The 17,675-nt window shown below is 39.6% G+C and overlaps 1 protein-coding gene across 2 annotated transcripts; it reads left to right on the top strand.

Moving 5' to 3' along the window:
- Positions 1-2,126: 2,126 nt before the first annotated feature.
- On the top strand, positions 2,127-17,640 carry lyn (LYN proto-oncogene, Src family tyrosine kinase). 2 transcript variants are annotated; one of them, XM_010891366.4, is made up of 13 exons: positions 2,127-2,346; positions 7,185-7,321; positions 7,570-7,624; positions 8,336-8,441; positions 9,538-9,636; positions 9,761-9,864; positions 9,984-10,133; positions 10,654-10,806; positions 12,169-12,351; positions 12,575-12,651; positions 14,712-14,865; positions 15,468-15,599; positions 16,917-17,640. In XM_010891366.4, the coding sequence occupies exons 2-13, from the start codon at positions 7,190-7,192 to the stop codon at positions 17,117-17,119; spliced, it is 1,548 nt and encodes a 515-aa protein (XP_010889668.1). In that variant the 5' UTR covers positions 2,127-2,346; positions 7,185-7,189; the 3' UTR covers positions 17,120-17,640. The 2 variants fall into 2 exon arrangements, with proteins under 2 accessions (XP_010889668.1, XP_010889667.1); XM_010891365.5 differs by lacking the exon at positions 2,127-2,346 and adding an exon at positions 5,598-5,762.
- The last annotated feature ends 35 nt before the right edge of the window (positions 17,641-17,675 follow it).

Raw genomic sequence — 17,675 nt, 5'->3', positions numbered from 1 at the left:
AGGGAAGTTTGGGGTCCCCTGCTGGAGCTGCTGCCCCCGCGACCCGATACGGGATAAGTGGATGAAGATGAGAGGAGTTTGTTAGCTCTCACGTGGTTGCATTGAGCAGGCTAGATACTGAGCCATGGGGAGCAGTAAAGAACTGTCAAAAGACCTGTGTAACAAGGTAATGGAATTTTATAAAGATGGAAAAGGATATAAAAAGATATCCAAATTAAGCCTTGCCAGTCAGTACTGTTCAATCACTTTTTAAGAAGTGGAAAATTCAGGGATCTCTTGATACCAAGCCAAGGTCAGCAAAAACTGTCATACAAATTGTTTGAGAAACAAAGAAAAACCCACAGGTAACCTCAGGAGAAATACAGGCTTCTCTGGAAAAAGGTGATGTTGTTTCAAGGAGCTCAATACAATGATACTTGAACAAAAATTATCTGCTGCAATGATCGATTTGCCAGAAAGATGCCTTTACTACGCCAAAGCCACAAAAAGCCTGATTACAATATGCCCGACAACACCTTGACATGCCTCGCAGCTTCTGCGACACTGTCATTTGAAGTGACAAGACCAAAATAGAGCTTTATCGTCACAACCATAAGCGCTATGTTTGGTGATTAGTCAACAAGGCATATAGTGAACAGAATATCCTCCCTATTGTGAAACATGGTGGTGGCTCACTGATGTTTTGGGGGGGGTGTGAGCACTAAAGCCACGTGGCATCTAGTGAAAATGATGGCAAGATGAATGCAGCATTTGATCAGGAAATACTGGCAGACAATTTGCATTCTTCTGCACGAAAGCGGCGCATGGGATGAAAAAGGTAAAGGTTTTGGAGTGGCCATTACAGGCTCCTGACCTTAATATCATCAAGTTACTCTGGGGAGATCTCAAACATATGCAAGACAACCAAAGACTTTCCATGGCCTGGAGGCATTTTGCCAAGACGAATGGGCAGCTATACCATTCATAGAGAACTATTACAAAAGACTGCACGCGGTCATTGATGCTAAAGGGGGCAATACACAGTATTAAGAACTAAGGGTATGCAGACTTTGAACCGGGGTCAGTTCATTTTTTTCTTTGTTGCCATGTTTTGTTTTATGATTGTGCAATTCTGCTATGACCTACAGTTGAATGTGAATCCCATAAGAAATAAACAATGTGTTTTGCCTGCACACTCATGTTTTCTTTACAAATGGTACCTACTTCATCAATTCTCCAAGGGTATGCTAACTTTTGAGCACTACTGTATGATCTGCCCCAATTACTGTATTTGAACCCAGTTACTATCTACTGGCATTAACATTAAAACTAGGATGTAAACAAGGCTGTGTCAAAATCTGATTTCTCACAAATTATTTTAACACCATACAAGATCAACTCCACTAACTCTTAACTCAGTTATAGAATGGGTTTAACTACCACACATTATACCCAGCGGTAAAGATAACCAAAATAGATATTACCACATCCCCTTCAATTCTCCTAACAGAAATGCCTTGTCTTTTAAAAGGGCCAATGGTCTAATTGGCTATTTACACTTTAAAGAACTATTCGGATTTCAAATTTTCCAAGAAATCTGACAGTGTTTTAATGTCCCATGTTCATTATTTAGATTTTACCTTTAACGCTATATATTCCCCTGTGAATCAGAAGTCCCCTGTGGATCAGAAGTACCATTAAACATTAATTTTATAATGCTGCACAAAACGAGTTGATTCTGATATCCAACATTCTGCTCATACTGACTGGATTCATTAATGAACACCCAACTTAAAAACCTGAACAATTAATCTTCCTTCACAGTTTCTGGTGTAGTTTTATGATGTTACTGAAGCTTATATTTTTCCTTGCAAAACCTTTTCAGCCTTATGCAGTACAGACACATGGCCAAATCCTTTTCTAGTTGCTTGTATGAGTACAAGACAGTATTTCCAATATAGTTCCACAATATCCCCTACCCCCACGTACAGTCTTTGATTAACCTAAAATCTAGTGAACACTTAGGTTCATAGCTCGGGCGTGGACAGTCCATACTGACTATAAGCCTATTGCGTCCCCCAAATCGTTATTTCTTGTCACACTACTCGCTGTGATGCTTCTTGCGAATTACTGGGCTTGCAAATATGATGAGTAAGTGCTTCATCATGCAAATACATCGGACGAACGAACGTTGTACCAGGAAGTTGAAGTAAAAAAGTTATTTTAACAGTATGATGAAGTTCCTCATTCTGTTAACAGTCCATGTCAGTCCTGCTCTGATGAAGAGCAAGACATACAAAAGTTGAGGATTACAACATTTTCTCTTTATTTGGATTATACGTATCAACAACCAGTGGAATTTGACCGGTAAGACAACGTTTATTGTATGGTTTTTTCGATAAGTATTTGTGAAGTAGTCGTTTTTTAATGTGTGTAATACATACATTTGTCAACATTATGTTAATTTAAACATTTCCCTATTTAAAAAAAAAACAACAACTGTTGTCTAAATTGTTGCTGTGTAAAGTGTAGTCCCCTGAATGAGTGCGCGCGTTTTTATATAGTTAATCTCTTTGTCGAAAGAAATTGGTTCTTTATCTGTATGAACCTTTACCTATTACATTTTTAATCAACAACATTTTGGATTTTAAAAGAAAGTAGGCTGCTACACATCAGGTTCACAACACCTCCCCCTCCACCGGACCGATCGCTCTTCACGTTCGATGCACGCACGACCTGGAGCACTTTGCCCTCCACCATAGTTGTGTTACATGCATTTATTTCAATACATGTTTGTTTTCAAATTTGTTGAATGTAATTGCTTTCTGCATTGTTTAAAGTAGTTTCCAAAGCAACGGACAAAATAGTGGAAATGACAACCGGACTTGAAAAACAGCCTACAGGACAGTACGGATTATGCTGAGGAGGGTTTCTCTTGTCTTGCAGCATATAGGGGGTTTCTGTTCTTGCAAAAAGCAGTAGCTGGTCTGCTTTGGGGAAGTGTGTGGAAGACACAGTAGCATAGCATTTGTCTTCTAATCTGTCCAGAGCCTCTAAGTCACCATTTCCTGGCTGTCAGCAATGAGACAGTCTATGCCCCAAAAGACCCCACAGTATATCCCCCCCAGCATTTCCTGGAAATGTTAAATGCATCATTCTTATTACAGAACTATTATTATTGTTTAATGTTTAATATTGTCCCTATTATTTCACAATTCATGCCATGTATTAGAATGACTCAGTTTGACACCACCCAGTGCCATATAATGGAACGGAACATGATACATCACAATCTGTATTTGTATAATCTTCATCATTTTCATTAAGGTTGTCAGTATTTTTTTTTGGGCCGCCTAGCATTAAGAATAGATAGCTATCTTGTTGCTGGGGGTTGGTTCACCAACATGGGGTGTTGCCTTTCAAGTCATGTGTGCCACAGCAGAATTTCTTTTGATACTATTTAACCAGTATTTCAGCTGGTAAGACCTATGACTACCAATTCTCATTCTCAATGAGGACTTGATGAAAGACTTTAATTCCCAGAGAGAAGCACACAGAATCCCATTCGAATCCCAAGACAATCACATGAATATTTGTAAGAACTATAAATACAACTGTACGCAAAATACCAGGGATTTAATGATAACCATCCACTCACACTAAATGCAGAGATAGGCATACACAGATATGTCTGCTGAATTAATTGTTTTTGAAGTAGCGTAAAGCTTCAAAGTGTTTTGCTAATTGTTTCATTCATTGGTTCATTGGACCTGACATGACGACCAAAGGAATTGTATGTTTTAGGAATGGCCAGTGTGTGATATCTACTGGTGCACAAGTTACTATTGGAAAAGCAGATGATGAGGAGTGAGTCTTGTAAATAAGTCTGTGCCCCAGGAGTTGTGTATAAAGCAAGGGCCAGTTAACTAGAGTGTAAAGGTTAACGTAATGAGGCTTGAAGGGGACGCTGTTTAAAAAAGCAGGCAGTAGTGTGGCAAATGACATCTAATTGTTTTTCTTAGCTTTTAAGTGGCATGCCTATAGACTCTGGAATTACTTTCAAACTGAAGAAGGGTGATTGTCTGGCCGTATACCAAGGTATTTGTAGGTGTGGACATGGTGTAAGTCCCACCACTTCAGGGTGAGTATGTGTGTGGGGGGGGGGGGGGGGGGTTGAGGTATGTTCATTATTGTAGAGTGTGCTTTTAGTTTAATATGTATTAAGGGGTAGGTGGAGGTCAAATAAGGCAGGTTGGATGCTAATAAGTTGCATTGTGAACAGCACAGTATTCAATGAGAGGCCAGTAGTATATGGGATAGTGTTATCAGCAGAAAGGTGGATGAGGGCGTTACAAGCAGTGAGCGCAGTATCATTAATATACACAGAAACGAATGCAAAATCCAGAACCTTGAGGACCACCCATACAGACCATCAAAGGTATGATGTATACTGTTCATCATTTCAAAGTTGTTTTTTTTGGTTATAAAGTGGGATTCAAATGCCAGTGTTCTTCAATAAAGATTTTGGCAAAAGAGCTGATTGTTTTAAAGCCTGCTTACTGGAGAAACAGTTTCAGAATTGGGCTGCCTTGGTTACTGGACAGAAATGCAAAACAATTGTACATCAAATGAACGTTTATTGGTCCCATTTACATTATGGCAGATGATGTCGCAGGTGCGTCAAAATGCTTTTGTTTCCTAAAACAATGCAGTAGGTTAAATAATATGGACAGTAGTAGTGAGGCGAATAGTAAACTGGTAGAAGGCAAAACGAGTACATGTTTACAAAAATGCTCTATTGAGTACATGAGCATATTTCTAAATGTCACCGGTGTTCAACGTGTACAAGAGACAGCAGCCTGGGCTGAATGTGGTTGTACATGTATATATATGAATCTAGTTGTTGATGTGATTGAGACTGTGTCTGTGGAAAGTGTGCGTGTGATTGGTGTATGATTGAGGTACAATGTGTGTTATTTGTGTGCGACTGTGTGTGCCAGTGCAATCTGTAGGATCTGGAACAAATGTATGCTGTACCTTTCAACAAAAGATAGAAAAGATGATCCAAAGTTTGAGGAAACATCTAATGTGTTTGTTTTCTATGTATTGTAATTTCACTGACCTGTACAGTAGTTCAAAACATATCTATGTTTATTCTCCCCAGTTTCAAACTAGTGACTAACTAGTTTAACATCAAGTAATAGGCCTGGTTCATGTGGTATTTGTTTGGACCTAACCATACATAACCTGAAATAATTTGGGAACACTCATGATGCCTCGTTTCCACTGGTGCCTAACACATGGTGTTTTACCAGTGGCGTCGTTAGGCCTGGGCGTCCGGGGCAATAGCCCCGGGCTTATATGAATAGCATAGGATCTCAAATTGACCAAAAATAATAATAATAAAATAAAAAATAGCCCCTGATCTATTAATCTATAATTCCGTCCGCAAATTGTGACAGTGTAGGCCCCTAGCATGTACATCTACATTTTCCAAATGTACAATTCAAAGCCCTGTACTTTCTGTCCCGGGGGGGCGGGGGGGTGGGCTAAGCCCCGAATATATTGTGATCCTAGCGACGCCTGTGTGTTTTACCCTAAAGTAAAAAAACACGGGCCAGTCGGCCACTAGGCCATGGCTGAGTAGCTCGGCTCTTAATTGATGCCGAGTAGCTCGGCTCTTAATTGATGCCAAGCCCCGGACTTTAGGACTTACGGCAGTGTTTGCTGATTGACGCGTTACGTGGTGTGAAAACGCGGCATGTGGTTCCATTCGAATGGCGGTGTGTATTGCTTGGTTTAGGCTTCTCGTAATGGTTTTCATCCGATCTAACAAACAGACCCCTAATAAAAAAAGAAAATAAAGCAACAGTACAGGGAAGCAAAGACTCAAAACGGAATTTTTTTTAACAACCGAAGGTCAATAGAAAAACGGAGCGCTGAGACGGAGACACAAAATTACTTTAAGATTTATTTCAAATCCTTCTATTAAAGGTAAATAGGTTTGACAAAATACTTATTAAACTGGTTTAGTTGCAGGGTCACGAGTGTAGGTGGAGAAGGAGCCGCGGTCGCAGGAGATTGAGGAATACATTTGTTTTTATTAAGTTCAAAAGCCGTATTGTAAACAAACTGAGCATGGCGTTATTGTTTATTTTACTACCAGAAAAATATCGCCTTTGATTTTTTGTAACCGGAAAACCAAATCGCGTTGATAGTGTACTCCTCCCTACCCACGTGAGCCCCTCCTTAAGTCCTTGGTACCAAATGTATAGTGGAAACATAAAAGTCTGTAGCCAACATTAGCATAAATCACCAGTGTAGCCCTGGTAACGGGGTAAAGCGCCAGTGAAAACGCGGCATCAGTGTTAGATTTGTGTTGACTTGTGACACAGGAAATCATGTGTTGCCCCTGGCCTCAGGGAGCAAGCTGAACAACCCTGTTTCCTGCTGGTAGACCAAGTGTGTCATGTATCACTTTTTTATGGTATTAACCATTGACATAGTAGCAGACAATGGAAAATATTCTGAGATTGTCAATACACTACCACTACAGATCTCTGCCTGTCTGCGTCTGTGTTTGTGTGATAGAGAGAGAGAGAAACTAAAACACAAGCAGGGCTACTCATAAACCCCACTTGCTTGTATTGTCTGGTGTAACTTAATTTGCCAGACGCCCACTCTGTCAAGTGGTTTTCTAGTGTGGTGTAGTATACCAGAGGATTCATCTCCCCTGAGAGCATGTCCAACTAAGCCCAGCTGTTCAGACTAAAAGAGCCTAATAATCAAATGTCTGTACTTGGTTTACAGGCCTGTAGTCCAGATAGCTGTTAGCTGAATCCCTTTGTCCTTTCCAAATGCTTAACAATGCGCAAGGACACAAAAGAAGCAAGATACGTTTTGCTAATGCCGTTTAATGAGTGTGAGCTGCACATTTGTCACTGAGTGGGTGAGACTTTGTTTTGCTTTAGGAAGGGCACATTCAATAATTGGACAAATAAATAGTGCTACAGTATGTTTACTGATGCAGTCACCCACTGCTCAGTGGAGTCTGGTTATTTCTAAACCACAGTAAGTTATTAAGTTACACACTATCATTGTGACGTCCCAAGCTACTGAAGATCGTATCCACGGCACTGATTAAATGGTTCTCCGGAACCATTGGAAAATATATTTTAAAGTAACTTCTGTGTTTTCCCCAACAGACAACATGGGTTGTAAAAAGTCCAAGCTGAATGATGGTCTGAACGGTGGTGTGCTTGATGGCAAGAGTCGTCAGCCAGTACGTACCGACCCGACCGTATATGTGAGAGATCCTACTTCCGGTAAAACCAATTCTACAGTAAGTCAGGGGAAACAGTCTCTTATTATTCACTACAAAAAGTCCCTGACCTGGAAAGAATTGTCAAGACAAATTGGCTCAAGTCAGTGAAGTGCACTTTTGAGGAATCATTATAATTTACTATTTTTTGTCAATTGGTCTCTATGTCACTCTGAATAGTATTACCATACTGTTTCTACATCACAATAAAGCATTTTGACAAAAAATGTTAGCTGAACATTCCGTTATGAAATCCTGTCTCAATACAGATTAACTCCACTCCTGGAGGTCTTCTACCTGGTCAAGTCTTCATGAAAATGGAAGGTGTGCTTGTTACTTCTTTACCCTGAATAATTACAAATTATACAATTTCTTCTGTAGTGTGCTGTCCATTACTCCAGTATTATAAACCCTGCTGTTCAAACACTGATTGCTGAATAGCTGAAAGCTGCGGTATATTTACCCAATTAGGTACGAGGGGGTGTGGTATATGGACAATTACCACTAACCCCTGAGATCCTTTATTGCTTTTATTAACTGTTACCAAGGCAATAAGAGCTGTAAAATGTGTTGTGATCTCATGCCCGTGATATACATTATTTTGTAAACCGGATGGTTTGAAACTTTTAAGCTGTTTGGCTGAGAATGTGTCATCCCTAAGAACAGCTCTTAGTCGTGGTATATTGGCCATATACCGCACCACCTTTTTACCTTACTGCCTACACATACCATGGCTATCAGCCAATCAGCATTCAGGATTGGCTTTATAAAACTATATTCCACAGGTATGACAAAGCATTTATTTTAACTGTTCTAATGACATGTTGGTCATGTCATGAAAATAGTCAAATATCAATAAGACTACTTAGTGTTTAGGCAATATGGCGAATATACCAAAGCTAAGGTCTTAATCCAGGCACTCCACTTTGTGTTGTGCCTAAGGACAGCCCTTAGTCATTGTGTATAAGTATATATAGTGCCTTGTTTTAATAACAGAGTTGTGTTGACAGTGTCTCCCCCTCTTTTCTCAAACAGAGCAAAGCGAGGGTGGTAAAATAGTTATTGCAGTATACCCATATGATGCAATACATCCTGATGATTTGGGATTCAAGAAGGGAGAAAAGCTTAAGGTTCTTGAAGAGTAAGTGCCTACACTCGATACTGAAGACTAGCATTCATTTGAATACTTCAGATTACCTCATAGACAGGGTTTTTCCTGGCTGAAAATTTGTCAAAGGTGGTACCCCAACCCCGTTACCTTGCACTCTCCCGGACACCCCTCTGTGATATACTTTATATATTATCTGGCCACTTGAAAAAGAAAACTGTTATCGTGTTAAATCTGCATGTTGTCCATGTCCACTTGAGCAGCTAACACAAACTACAGTGTCCTCCCTGATACAACAGCAACCAAAAAAACCACGTTACATATTAGATTTTCTATTTTTGTGTTTTTTTTTGTTCTCCTCTGCCTGTCCAGGACTAGTAGACATTTTATTGGATTTAAGTGCATCCAGCCTATAGCTTCTGCTTGGCTGTTTTCTTAAGCCCCCAAACACATTGGCTCCACAATGGTTCTAGCATACAGAGCATATCATTCCCTCTTCATTATGTCTGAGCCACCCGAAAATATTTAGCCATTGAGCATCAAAACTATGTTTATTAGAAAATCTAGGAATCAAATATGAAATCAAATATGAAATCACTCATCAAGCTTTAGAATTACTCACGGTCAATATTATTGTTGTATATTTGAGTTGTTATACTATGTTCTTGTTAATCTGCCTTGCATTTAAAACGCATTTGAGCTGTAGGTCTATATATTGCAGCCTTTTTGCATAGTTTTTTCCTCCATCCTTGCCTTGACGCCATATCATTTATTCCCTTCTCTCGAAGGTCACATTTGCTGCAGTAGGCTCTATGGTAGGCTGTTTAGCGTACGAGCGCAACATTATGCTTTACCGTGCGGACACAGGGGCGGTGCGAGATTCTGGGAAGGCGGCCGCCTTTGACTTTTGTATGCAGGAAAATCCCTTTTAGATTAACCCAATCCAATGTTGGGCTAAGAAAAATATTGCCTGCTCACGAATGCATGTAAAGATAATTGCAGTGTTATTAGCCTACTCTATATATTGATATATAGACAATTGGATAATTGCAGTGTTGTTACTGTGAAGTTTGATAATTGGAGTGTTATTTTTCTACAATTTGATCATTTAAATCGTAACTGTGTTCAGTCATGGTGAATGGTGGAAAGCTAGGTCTCTGACCACAAAGAAGGAAGGTTTCATCCCCTCCAATTATGTTGCTGAGGCCGACACCATGGAGACAGAAGAGTGAGTGTCAACATTGCGATACCTGCGAGCCGACATGGTCTCCTGTTCAAATACGTATTTCATTCATTTCGTAGAAGGATGAAATTGCGTCACTGAAATGCCTTTTCCCCCCTATTGTGCAAAGATGGTTTTTTAAGGATATTACCCGGAAGGATGCAGAGAGACAGCTTTTGGCTCCGGCAAATAAGCCGGGTTCTTACCTCATTCGTGAGAGCGAGACATCAAAGGGTAAGAAGATATACGTTTGTAATACGTCTGATGCGTGTGATATCACAGGTATTGCTTAGTGCATGTTTGAATGGGTGACTGATGATTGTGAATGTTTTTTTTTTTCTTCTCTTCATCAGGAAGTTATTCTTTGTCTATTAGAGATGTAGATTCCCAGGGAACAGATGCTGTAAAGCATTATAAGATCCGTACGCTGGATAACGGAGGCTACTATATCTCTCCTAAAATCACCTTCCCTGATATTACCAGCATGATAAAGCATTATCACAGTAAGTAACACCTCATTTGGCAGGTATTCTAGTGGAGAGAGCGTCTGACCAGTAACTGCAAGGCTAGATTAAATCCCAGAGCTTGCTCTGTAATTTGTTCTGGATAGGATCGTCTGCTAAGAACATCAAATGTATTTGAGACCTGTAATATTTCACAAACATAATTTCATGATTGGTTAATCTTTTGTTTTTCTAAAATGAAAGCAATGTTTTATAAAAAAACTAATACAATTTTGTATTTTGTTTACAAGTCCGCAATTGAAACAATCCCCAAAAATTGGGCATGCAGTCAAAGTTTCAAGATAACACAAGGTTTCAAAATGCTGTCTTGAACTTGTACTGCTGACATGCAGTTTTTTGGGGATTGTTTCATCAGTGACTACTTCAAGATACTTTAGGAGTAAGACATTTAACCATATCTTGGTATATTTCAGCTTTTAACTTTTCTGTTTGCTGACAGAATTGCATGTCTAAAGAACCTAGTAACGGCCTTGACATCGGTTTGTTTTATGTTTCTCAGAACAATCGGACGGGCTTTGTCGGAAGCTGGAGAAGCCATGTGATAAACCCAAAGCTCAGAAGCCGTGGGACAAAGATGCCTGGGAGATCTCCAAGGAGTCCATCAAGATGGTGAAGAAACTGGGTGCCGGACAATTTGGAGAAGTGTGGATGGGTGAGATGGCTATAGAGACGTCCCCTGTGCTAAACTGGGTTTGAACAGTACTCTCTCTCTGAGTGTGTGTACACTGATGTCTTTGTAGTGGTTATCGGACGTCCATAGTTAGTAAGTTATCTTGATTGGGATGAAGAGTTGATGCTTAAGTCATGGCTGTCAGACTACCCCATTGTTGTTTAAAGCTATCACTTCTATGTGGTGTAATTGTATCATGGCTAGCGCAGCTGAAACAGACAGCTATAGGCACAGTGTAGGGATCCCACTGTTCTGTGGGATTGTGGGAGGATGGGCCCCGTACTCTGAGCCGTGGACACGGTTATCAGAGGCATCGGTTAAGGAAATGTCTGACGTCGAATTTGCATCAGATTTCATTATTATTCGTGTGCTTCCTTCCCCGCACCGAGGCCTTGATGAATTGTAGGAAGTAGTCAGCTTTGCAAATATACAAATAGACTGTGGGGCCTCCTGTACTACACTCAAGATGTTTCCTTCGCTTTCTTTGACCTCTTTGGCATTAAGGGCTTTTCTAAGGCTCGGAGAGTCAGCCGGGCGGCCGGGCCGAGCCGCTGACAGTCCTGTTTCCTTTCATTCACCTCCTTGCATTTGTTATGTCTCTGGAGAGTTTAGCTTTCTGTTCTCTATGAAAGAATTAAGAGGCTTAGCTGGGGATGAAGTTCATGGTTTGTTGACCTTTCACAGTAGAAACCCTGAAAACACAACAGATTTGGATGAGACGTACGTACAAAATAAATCACATTCAGGGAAGGATGATTCAATATGCTGAAATGTACTGAATCTGCACTTAGTCAGTAATACAGAGGAATTCCCTAGCTGGTATTGTATTAGGCTGAGTCCTTAATAGCCCTATGGGCTTCAGTCAGAAGTAGTGCCCTACAGGGAATGGGGTTCCATTTGGGAGGTAATGTTATTGTTTTCAGTAGTTCTCTGGTACTTCCATTGCGTTCCCCTGAGATGTCAGACAGTTGATGTTTGTTCAGGGGGTAGTCAAGCTGCAACACAGGAAAATGTCTCTCTCAGCCTCAAGGTTCCTGCTGTCTACTTTTAGCTCTATCAATCAGACTCCTGTTTTCTGAACTGTTACAGCTTAATTCCTCCATTCTGTTTGGTGTTTATCCAGACAACACTACTCAGGGACCTTCTGCGCTGTGGTTTAGAGTCGGGTCAAGCACCATGGGCCAAGGCCAACTGTGAAACGAGTTCCCATGTCGTTAAACTACATGTGACGTCTCCTGATTTAAAAGCAGCTTAACTGTCACAGAGAAATGTCCGGTGAAGTAGGCCTAGAAATGATAGCACGTATATGGGGAGGTTTACACTTTAAATGCCTCCTGTTTGCAGCATTCTACAACAACTCCACCAAGGTGGCAGTGAAGACACTGAAGCCTGGCACCATGTCAGTAGAGGCCTTCTTGGAAGAGGCCAACCTGATGAAGACCCTGCAGCACGACCGGCTGGTTCGCCTCTACGCGGTCGTCACCAAAATAGAGCCTATCTACATCATCACAGAGTACATGTCCAACGGTAAAACCCTATTCAGTGTAACAGCGTTCTGCTCACAGTTCAAGAGACCATGAGGACAACTGACCAATGACTTGGAGAGCAGACTAGTTGTAAAAGGAAAAAAAAAGTCATGGTATAGGACTGTCTATCAAGTTAAATCTTTTGATTTCCATTTCTGTTGGTGTTCTGAATCTAACTTGTGGCTTTTTTTTCCTTTTCTTTTTTCTTTTCTTTACTGTTTCAGGTAGCCTGTTAGATTTCTTAAAAAGTGAGACGGGCAGCAAAGTACAGCTACCTAAGCTCATCGATTTCTCTGCGCAGGTAATTCTTATATTTACTGTCACATCTTTCACTAGACTTTTTTCAGAGGTTGACGTAACTTTTTCCACTGGTCAATCAAAAAGAGGAACAGCAACCCAAAGAAATTGTTGTGTAGTACTTACCGAAAAAGGTTTCAACACAGTAAAATAATGTAGAAGTCGCAACGGTAGGCTACATGGACAATTCATCCTATTCCAGTATGGCATGACATATAATAGTACCAGAAATGTGATTCAATCAAAAAGGCTATATACAAAATAATGTAATATTGATAACATCCCTCTTCAAAATGTAAAATAAAATAAAAAGGGGTAATAGATGAACACATTTTAAAAAGACAAATACTTTATTCCATGTAGTTGAGGCCACTTGAGAGCCTAATTAGCTGTGGTACAATTTAAATGTAAATAAACTTTAAACTGTTAATTGAATTTGATGCTGTAAGAGGTAGTATTTTTTCTGCTTGTAAAACTGTATCAAACCACAGTTGCACATCCTGTTAGACAAAGCGAAAGCGGACCCAAAACTGACTAGGTCAGAGCATTCCCAGAAAGGATAACCACCTCTCAGCTAATGCTACTTAAAGCCACTGAGTACAGAGATGTGGGCCTTTTTATGTTTCAATGTGTTACCCATGCAGAGCCATGGCCCAGTGGTAACAAGTCAAGCTGTTTGCACATATATGGTTCCCCGCCAGGGTTCGGGGTTCAGTAACCATCATCAATGTGTCTCCTCTATGTCTGTCTTTCAATAATTCTAACTGTCCATAAGAGAAGTGACTTTCCACTCTCCTTAAAAAATATGCATGGACTATATATGTTTTCCGAAAGTTGTAAAAGATTACTCACCAGATGATCTAGTACAGCATAAAAACACAACAAATGCCTTCTTAAACCGCTAAATGGTTTGCATTTTTTTTGTCAAAAATAGTTTGACAGCTGTTGCTCTTGGTTCAACAAAGAAAACAATAACTGATTTTAAAATATGTGTGTTAAGTGTGTTAATAATTTTTTTTTTAAACCTGTGTGTGAATGAATTGAACCTTGCGTAATGGGTCAGTGAGAATTATTGTTCATGTTGAAACCCTTGCTGTAATATATTTCAAAGCAGGATACTGGATGAATAAGGAAATGCCATGTTTGCTTTCTCGCCCATGGCCACATCAGCCATATGTGGGCGTTTAGGATGTGTAGTGGATTGCTGAGATATGCCCACTGTCTCAATTAAAATATTGTAAATATGAAATATGAAGTAGTCTAGTGTGACATGCCTCATTCCTGCATGGTGATGATGGACATTAGGTGTATTTTTGTTAAACCAGCACCATTCAACTAAAAGAGCTGACTTGTTTGGCTCCCAAAAGGCTCTTCTTTAAAAATGCAACATGTTCATCGAAAAGAGGCTTTCGAAATATTCTTGAATGACCCATGACTACTTTATGGCTTCTCTCACCTAAAAGAGACAGCTCATTTGGCTCCCAAATTAGTCTTTGTTTAAACTATTTAAAAATGTATGTGCAACCGTGAGACAATATCCAATGCCAATCTAAAGCCACATTATGTACCATTATGTCAGGTTGTTCAATTAGCTTTGTGTATATATATTAGATATCTCCTACTTTTGTAGACTATTTAAAGACGGGTGGACTTGAACGGGGCCTAGAACTAGTGTCTGTGTGCGCATATCCCTCCATCTTGCCAACAACCCTTTCTCGGGTTTATTTGTTGGTACACGCCAATGTAAATTAGAAGGTCATGTAAATTACAATGTAAAATAAGGCATCTCTTTCCATTTTGTTTCCCCTTTTCTCTCACTCTCTCTCTCTTTCTCTCTCTCTCTCTCCTCAAGTTAAAAGGCCCTGGTAGCCAATTCAGTTCTAACAAGAGTTCGAAGTAAAACTGTAGTTATATTGAGCAGCATTGGTCATTTAATACATAACTGGAATTAGTCCAGTTACGTATTAACCACTTCCAGGAGTGTTTTATGGGAAGACAGGTGAGAGGGTAGTTACTTTAGGTAACCATTAATAACCCCTCGGGGGGAAATGTCCTATTTTTCAGATTGCAGAGGGCATGGCGTACATAGAGAAGAAGAACTACATCCACCGCGACCTGAGAGCAGCCAATGTCCTGGTGTCAGATAGTTTGCTATGTAAAATAGCTGACTTTGGGCTTGCTAGAGTGATAGAAGATGACCAGTACACTGCCAGAGAGGGTGAGCCTTCAGCCTGCATGCAATAATGGCTCAGTACAGTGCCAGTATTGTACATACACCTTTAATGTTATACAGTGTAGTTGGAATGGTTTCATCGTGCATCATTAGGCTTTTTCCCTAAAAGATCTCCCTAGCGTCAGCATCGTAAATGGAGCGAGACCGTATGAAGTCCCTGTTGCTTTGCTGAATTTTTGTCTCTGGAAGTTAGAATAACTGTGTAAAGAGTAATTGTTTATTTCTTGGAGAAATTCTGTAAAAGAGCCTTGCTTCCATTTCCTCGAGACATGATGTTGATGTTTTTTTAAGGGTTCAGGCTTTGAATATTGTGTTGACACGGGCCAATCAGGAAGTCGAGGTCCATTTCAGCTGTATCAACACGCCTGAAGGAAACCTGTTATCCCTGCATATTACATAGTTAATGACAGCAGCCTGATTTGCACAGGAATGCTGTTGTCCACCCTCCAGATGTGTAACTCATTGTTTTTTCTCCTCCAGTGATAGTCGGACATTATCATCAGACATTTTTCACTGGGTTGGTTAGTTTGGCAGGTATGTGTCATAAACGATTCCATTCTCTGAATATGTGAGTTTGTTCATTCCAGGAGCCAAGTTTCCTATCAAGTGGACAGCACCGGAGGCCATCAACTATGGCTCCTTTACCATCAAATCAGACATGTGGTCCTTTGGTGTTCTGCTGTATGAAATCATTACCTTTGGAAAGATACCGTACCCAGGTAAATACATTCATCCCTACAAGCATGTGTGCTTTTAAAGTTGATCTTCAGAAGTTAAATACTTGTCCCCATTTGTTCATTGTACAGAAACATAATTTAATGTTATGATCGTTTTGTCTAATTTAAAGCTGGTTCATAAATCTTTACGAGAATTCCCTCTAAGAGGCTTAGGAAATCAAGAATATATTTACATCTGTTGGATCACATTCTAAGTGAGCAGGGACTGGAAACTGTGGTTATCTAATGTCTAGAATAGCTATAGCCCAATCTGCATTTTATTTATAAAGCCATTAACCACTAGAACCAACTTCCAGAAAACAAAATGCTTAGCGTGTGTCTGTACTTTGACATAAGAAGTGAAACCAGTGGTTAAAAGTTAAGCATGTTTTAACAACCTCCTTTTCAATGTCAATTTTTTTGTTGTTGCTGCTATTAGGTCCAATAGAAATATATCCGATTATTACTATGGGTAGTCTGTCGTCCTCTGTTCAGAAATGTATCTGGATGGACGTCTTTCATTATCTGTATTTCATTGAAGGTTGAGACTAATGTACATTATTATTTATTTGATAAATGCACCTACTACTTTCATATTTAGAATAGCCACTCAATACTGATTTTCAAAAACAACACGTTTTGAAGTTAGATTAAGAAAATAACTTGGAAGTTGTTGAAGTATTTATGTTAACAGATATTTATCGCCATCTGCTGGTTAATGACATCTCAGGAACAGGTTTTTCCCAGAAAACATCTGTCTTTGATTAGACAGCATTGTGATGCTTCAAATTGGTACTTTTTTGGCATAGCTAAAGTGCCAGGGGTCTTTTCCACCCCTTAATGATAATGCTATTTTTCTATCAATATACTAATAGCCTTTATACTTGCCTGTCTTACTTTGTACACCAGTGCTATTAAGTGGTTCATTATTGATGAGTATGCGGAGAACGTGTTCTGGGGTCCCAATCCCCCAGGGGGCCTCGAGCCTAATTATTTTCGGGGGCACGTGGGCAAGTAACTAAAATCTGAAAGTTGCTTATGTGCCCAAAAGTCTATTGGCGGCCCTGCGCGTAGAACTAATGAACATGGCATAAGCCAAAATGTGTAGCAAGAAATTAGCTTTAAGACTGGAATGTGTTTTCTCAGCCGAATTGGCAACATTAAAGGTTAGCAGTATTTCCTTGTGTAAGAAGTAAAAACTAAAATAAAAAGAGCTGCATTACAAAACACCAAATATCTGCTGACTCTTGTTATTTACAGTTTTCGATATAGATTTCCTGGATTTGACTTCCGGATTCTGGTTCCTTTTTTCTCTTACAGGAATGAGTAACGGTGAGGTGATGACATCAGTGCAGAGAGGTTATAGAATGCCCTGTCCCGAAAAATGTCCCAAAGAGCTCTATGACATCATGAACACCTGTTGGAAGAACAAGCCAGAAGACCGACCTACGTTTGACTACATCCAGAGTGTTTTGGATGACTTCTACACTGCCACAGAGGGCCAGTACCAACAGCAGCCCTAGGGAATCAGTGTTTACCTGTGTACTACAATACAATCTGCCAAGGTTTCGTTAGGAAATAGTTTCAAATATTTTAAATAAGCAAAGGGAGGGATATTGTCTGTCTAAAAAGTGAGGGATACTGCTTGTTTATTTCTTGAATCAAGCTAAAAAATTATATTTTCAATTCAACTTCATATTGAAGAATACACCTGCTTGTGCATTTCAGCATTTCTATGGAGAATAATGGAATGAGTCTTACTATTGATTTAATCTATGATACACACTTGTACAATTGACATTTTACCACATTATTATATTTATTATCACTTTGCTGTGTAGTAACAAATCGTAACTTTTTAAGCTGTTTACTTTTCTATTCTTTAAATTACATTTTTCTTTGCACACTATGTCAAGGTACAAACATTTGTTTTAATATTTTGGTTTATTCTCTGAATTGTGTGAATCATTAGGTGAAAGGTAGGCTTTGGCAATATGTACATATTAATGTTTTAGGTCATGCCAATAAAGCAATTTGAATTTAATGTAATTGTTTCTGTTTTATCTCATAAATGATTCA

The sequence above is a fragment of the Esox lucius genome, chromosome 3 (genome assembly GCF_011004845.1).
Source record: "Esox lucius isolate fEsoLuc1 chromosome 3, fEsoLuc1.pri, whole genome shotgun sequence".
Taxonomy (NCBI): domain Eukaryota; kingdom Metazoa; phylum Chordata; class Actinopteri; order Esociformes; family Esocidae; genus Esox; species Esox lucius.
This window is presented reverse-complemented; position numbering and strand designations above follow the sequence as displayed.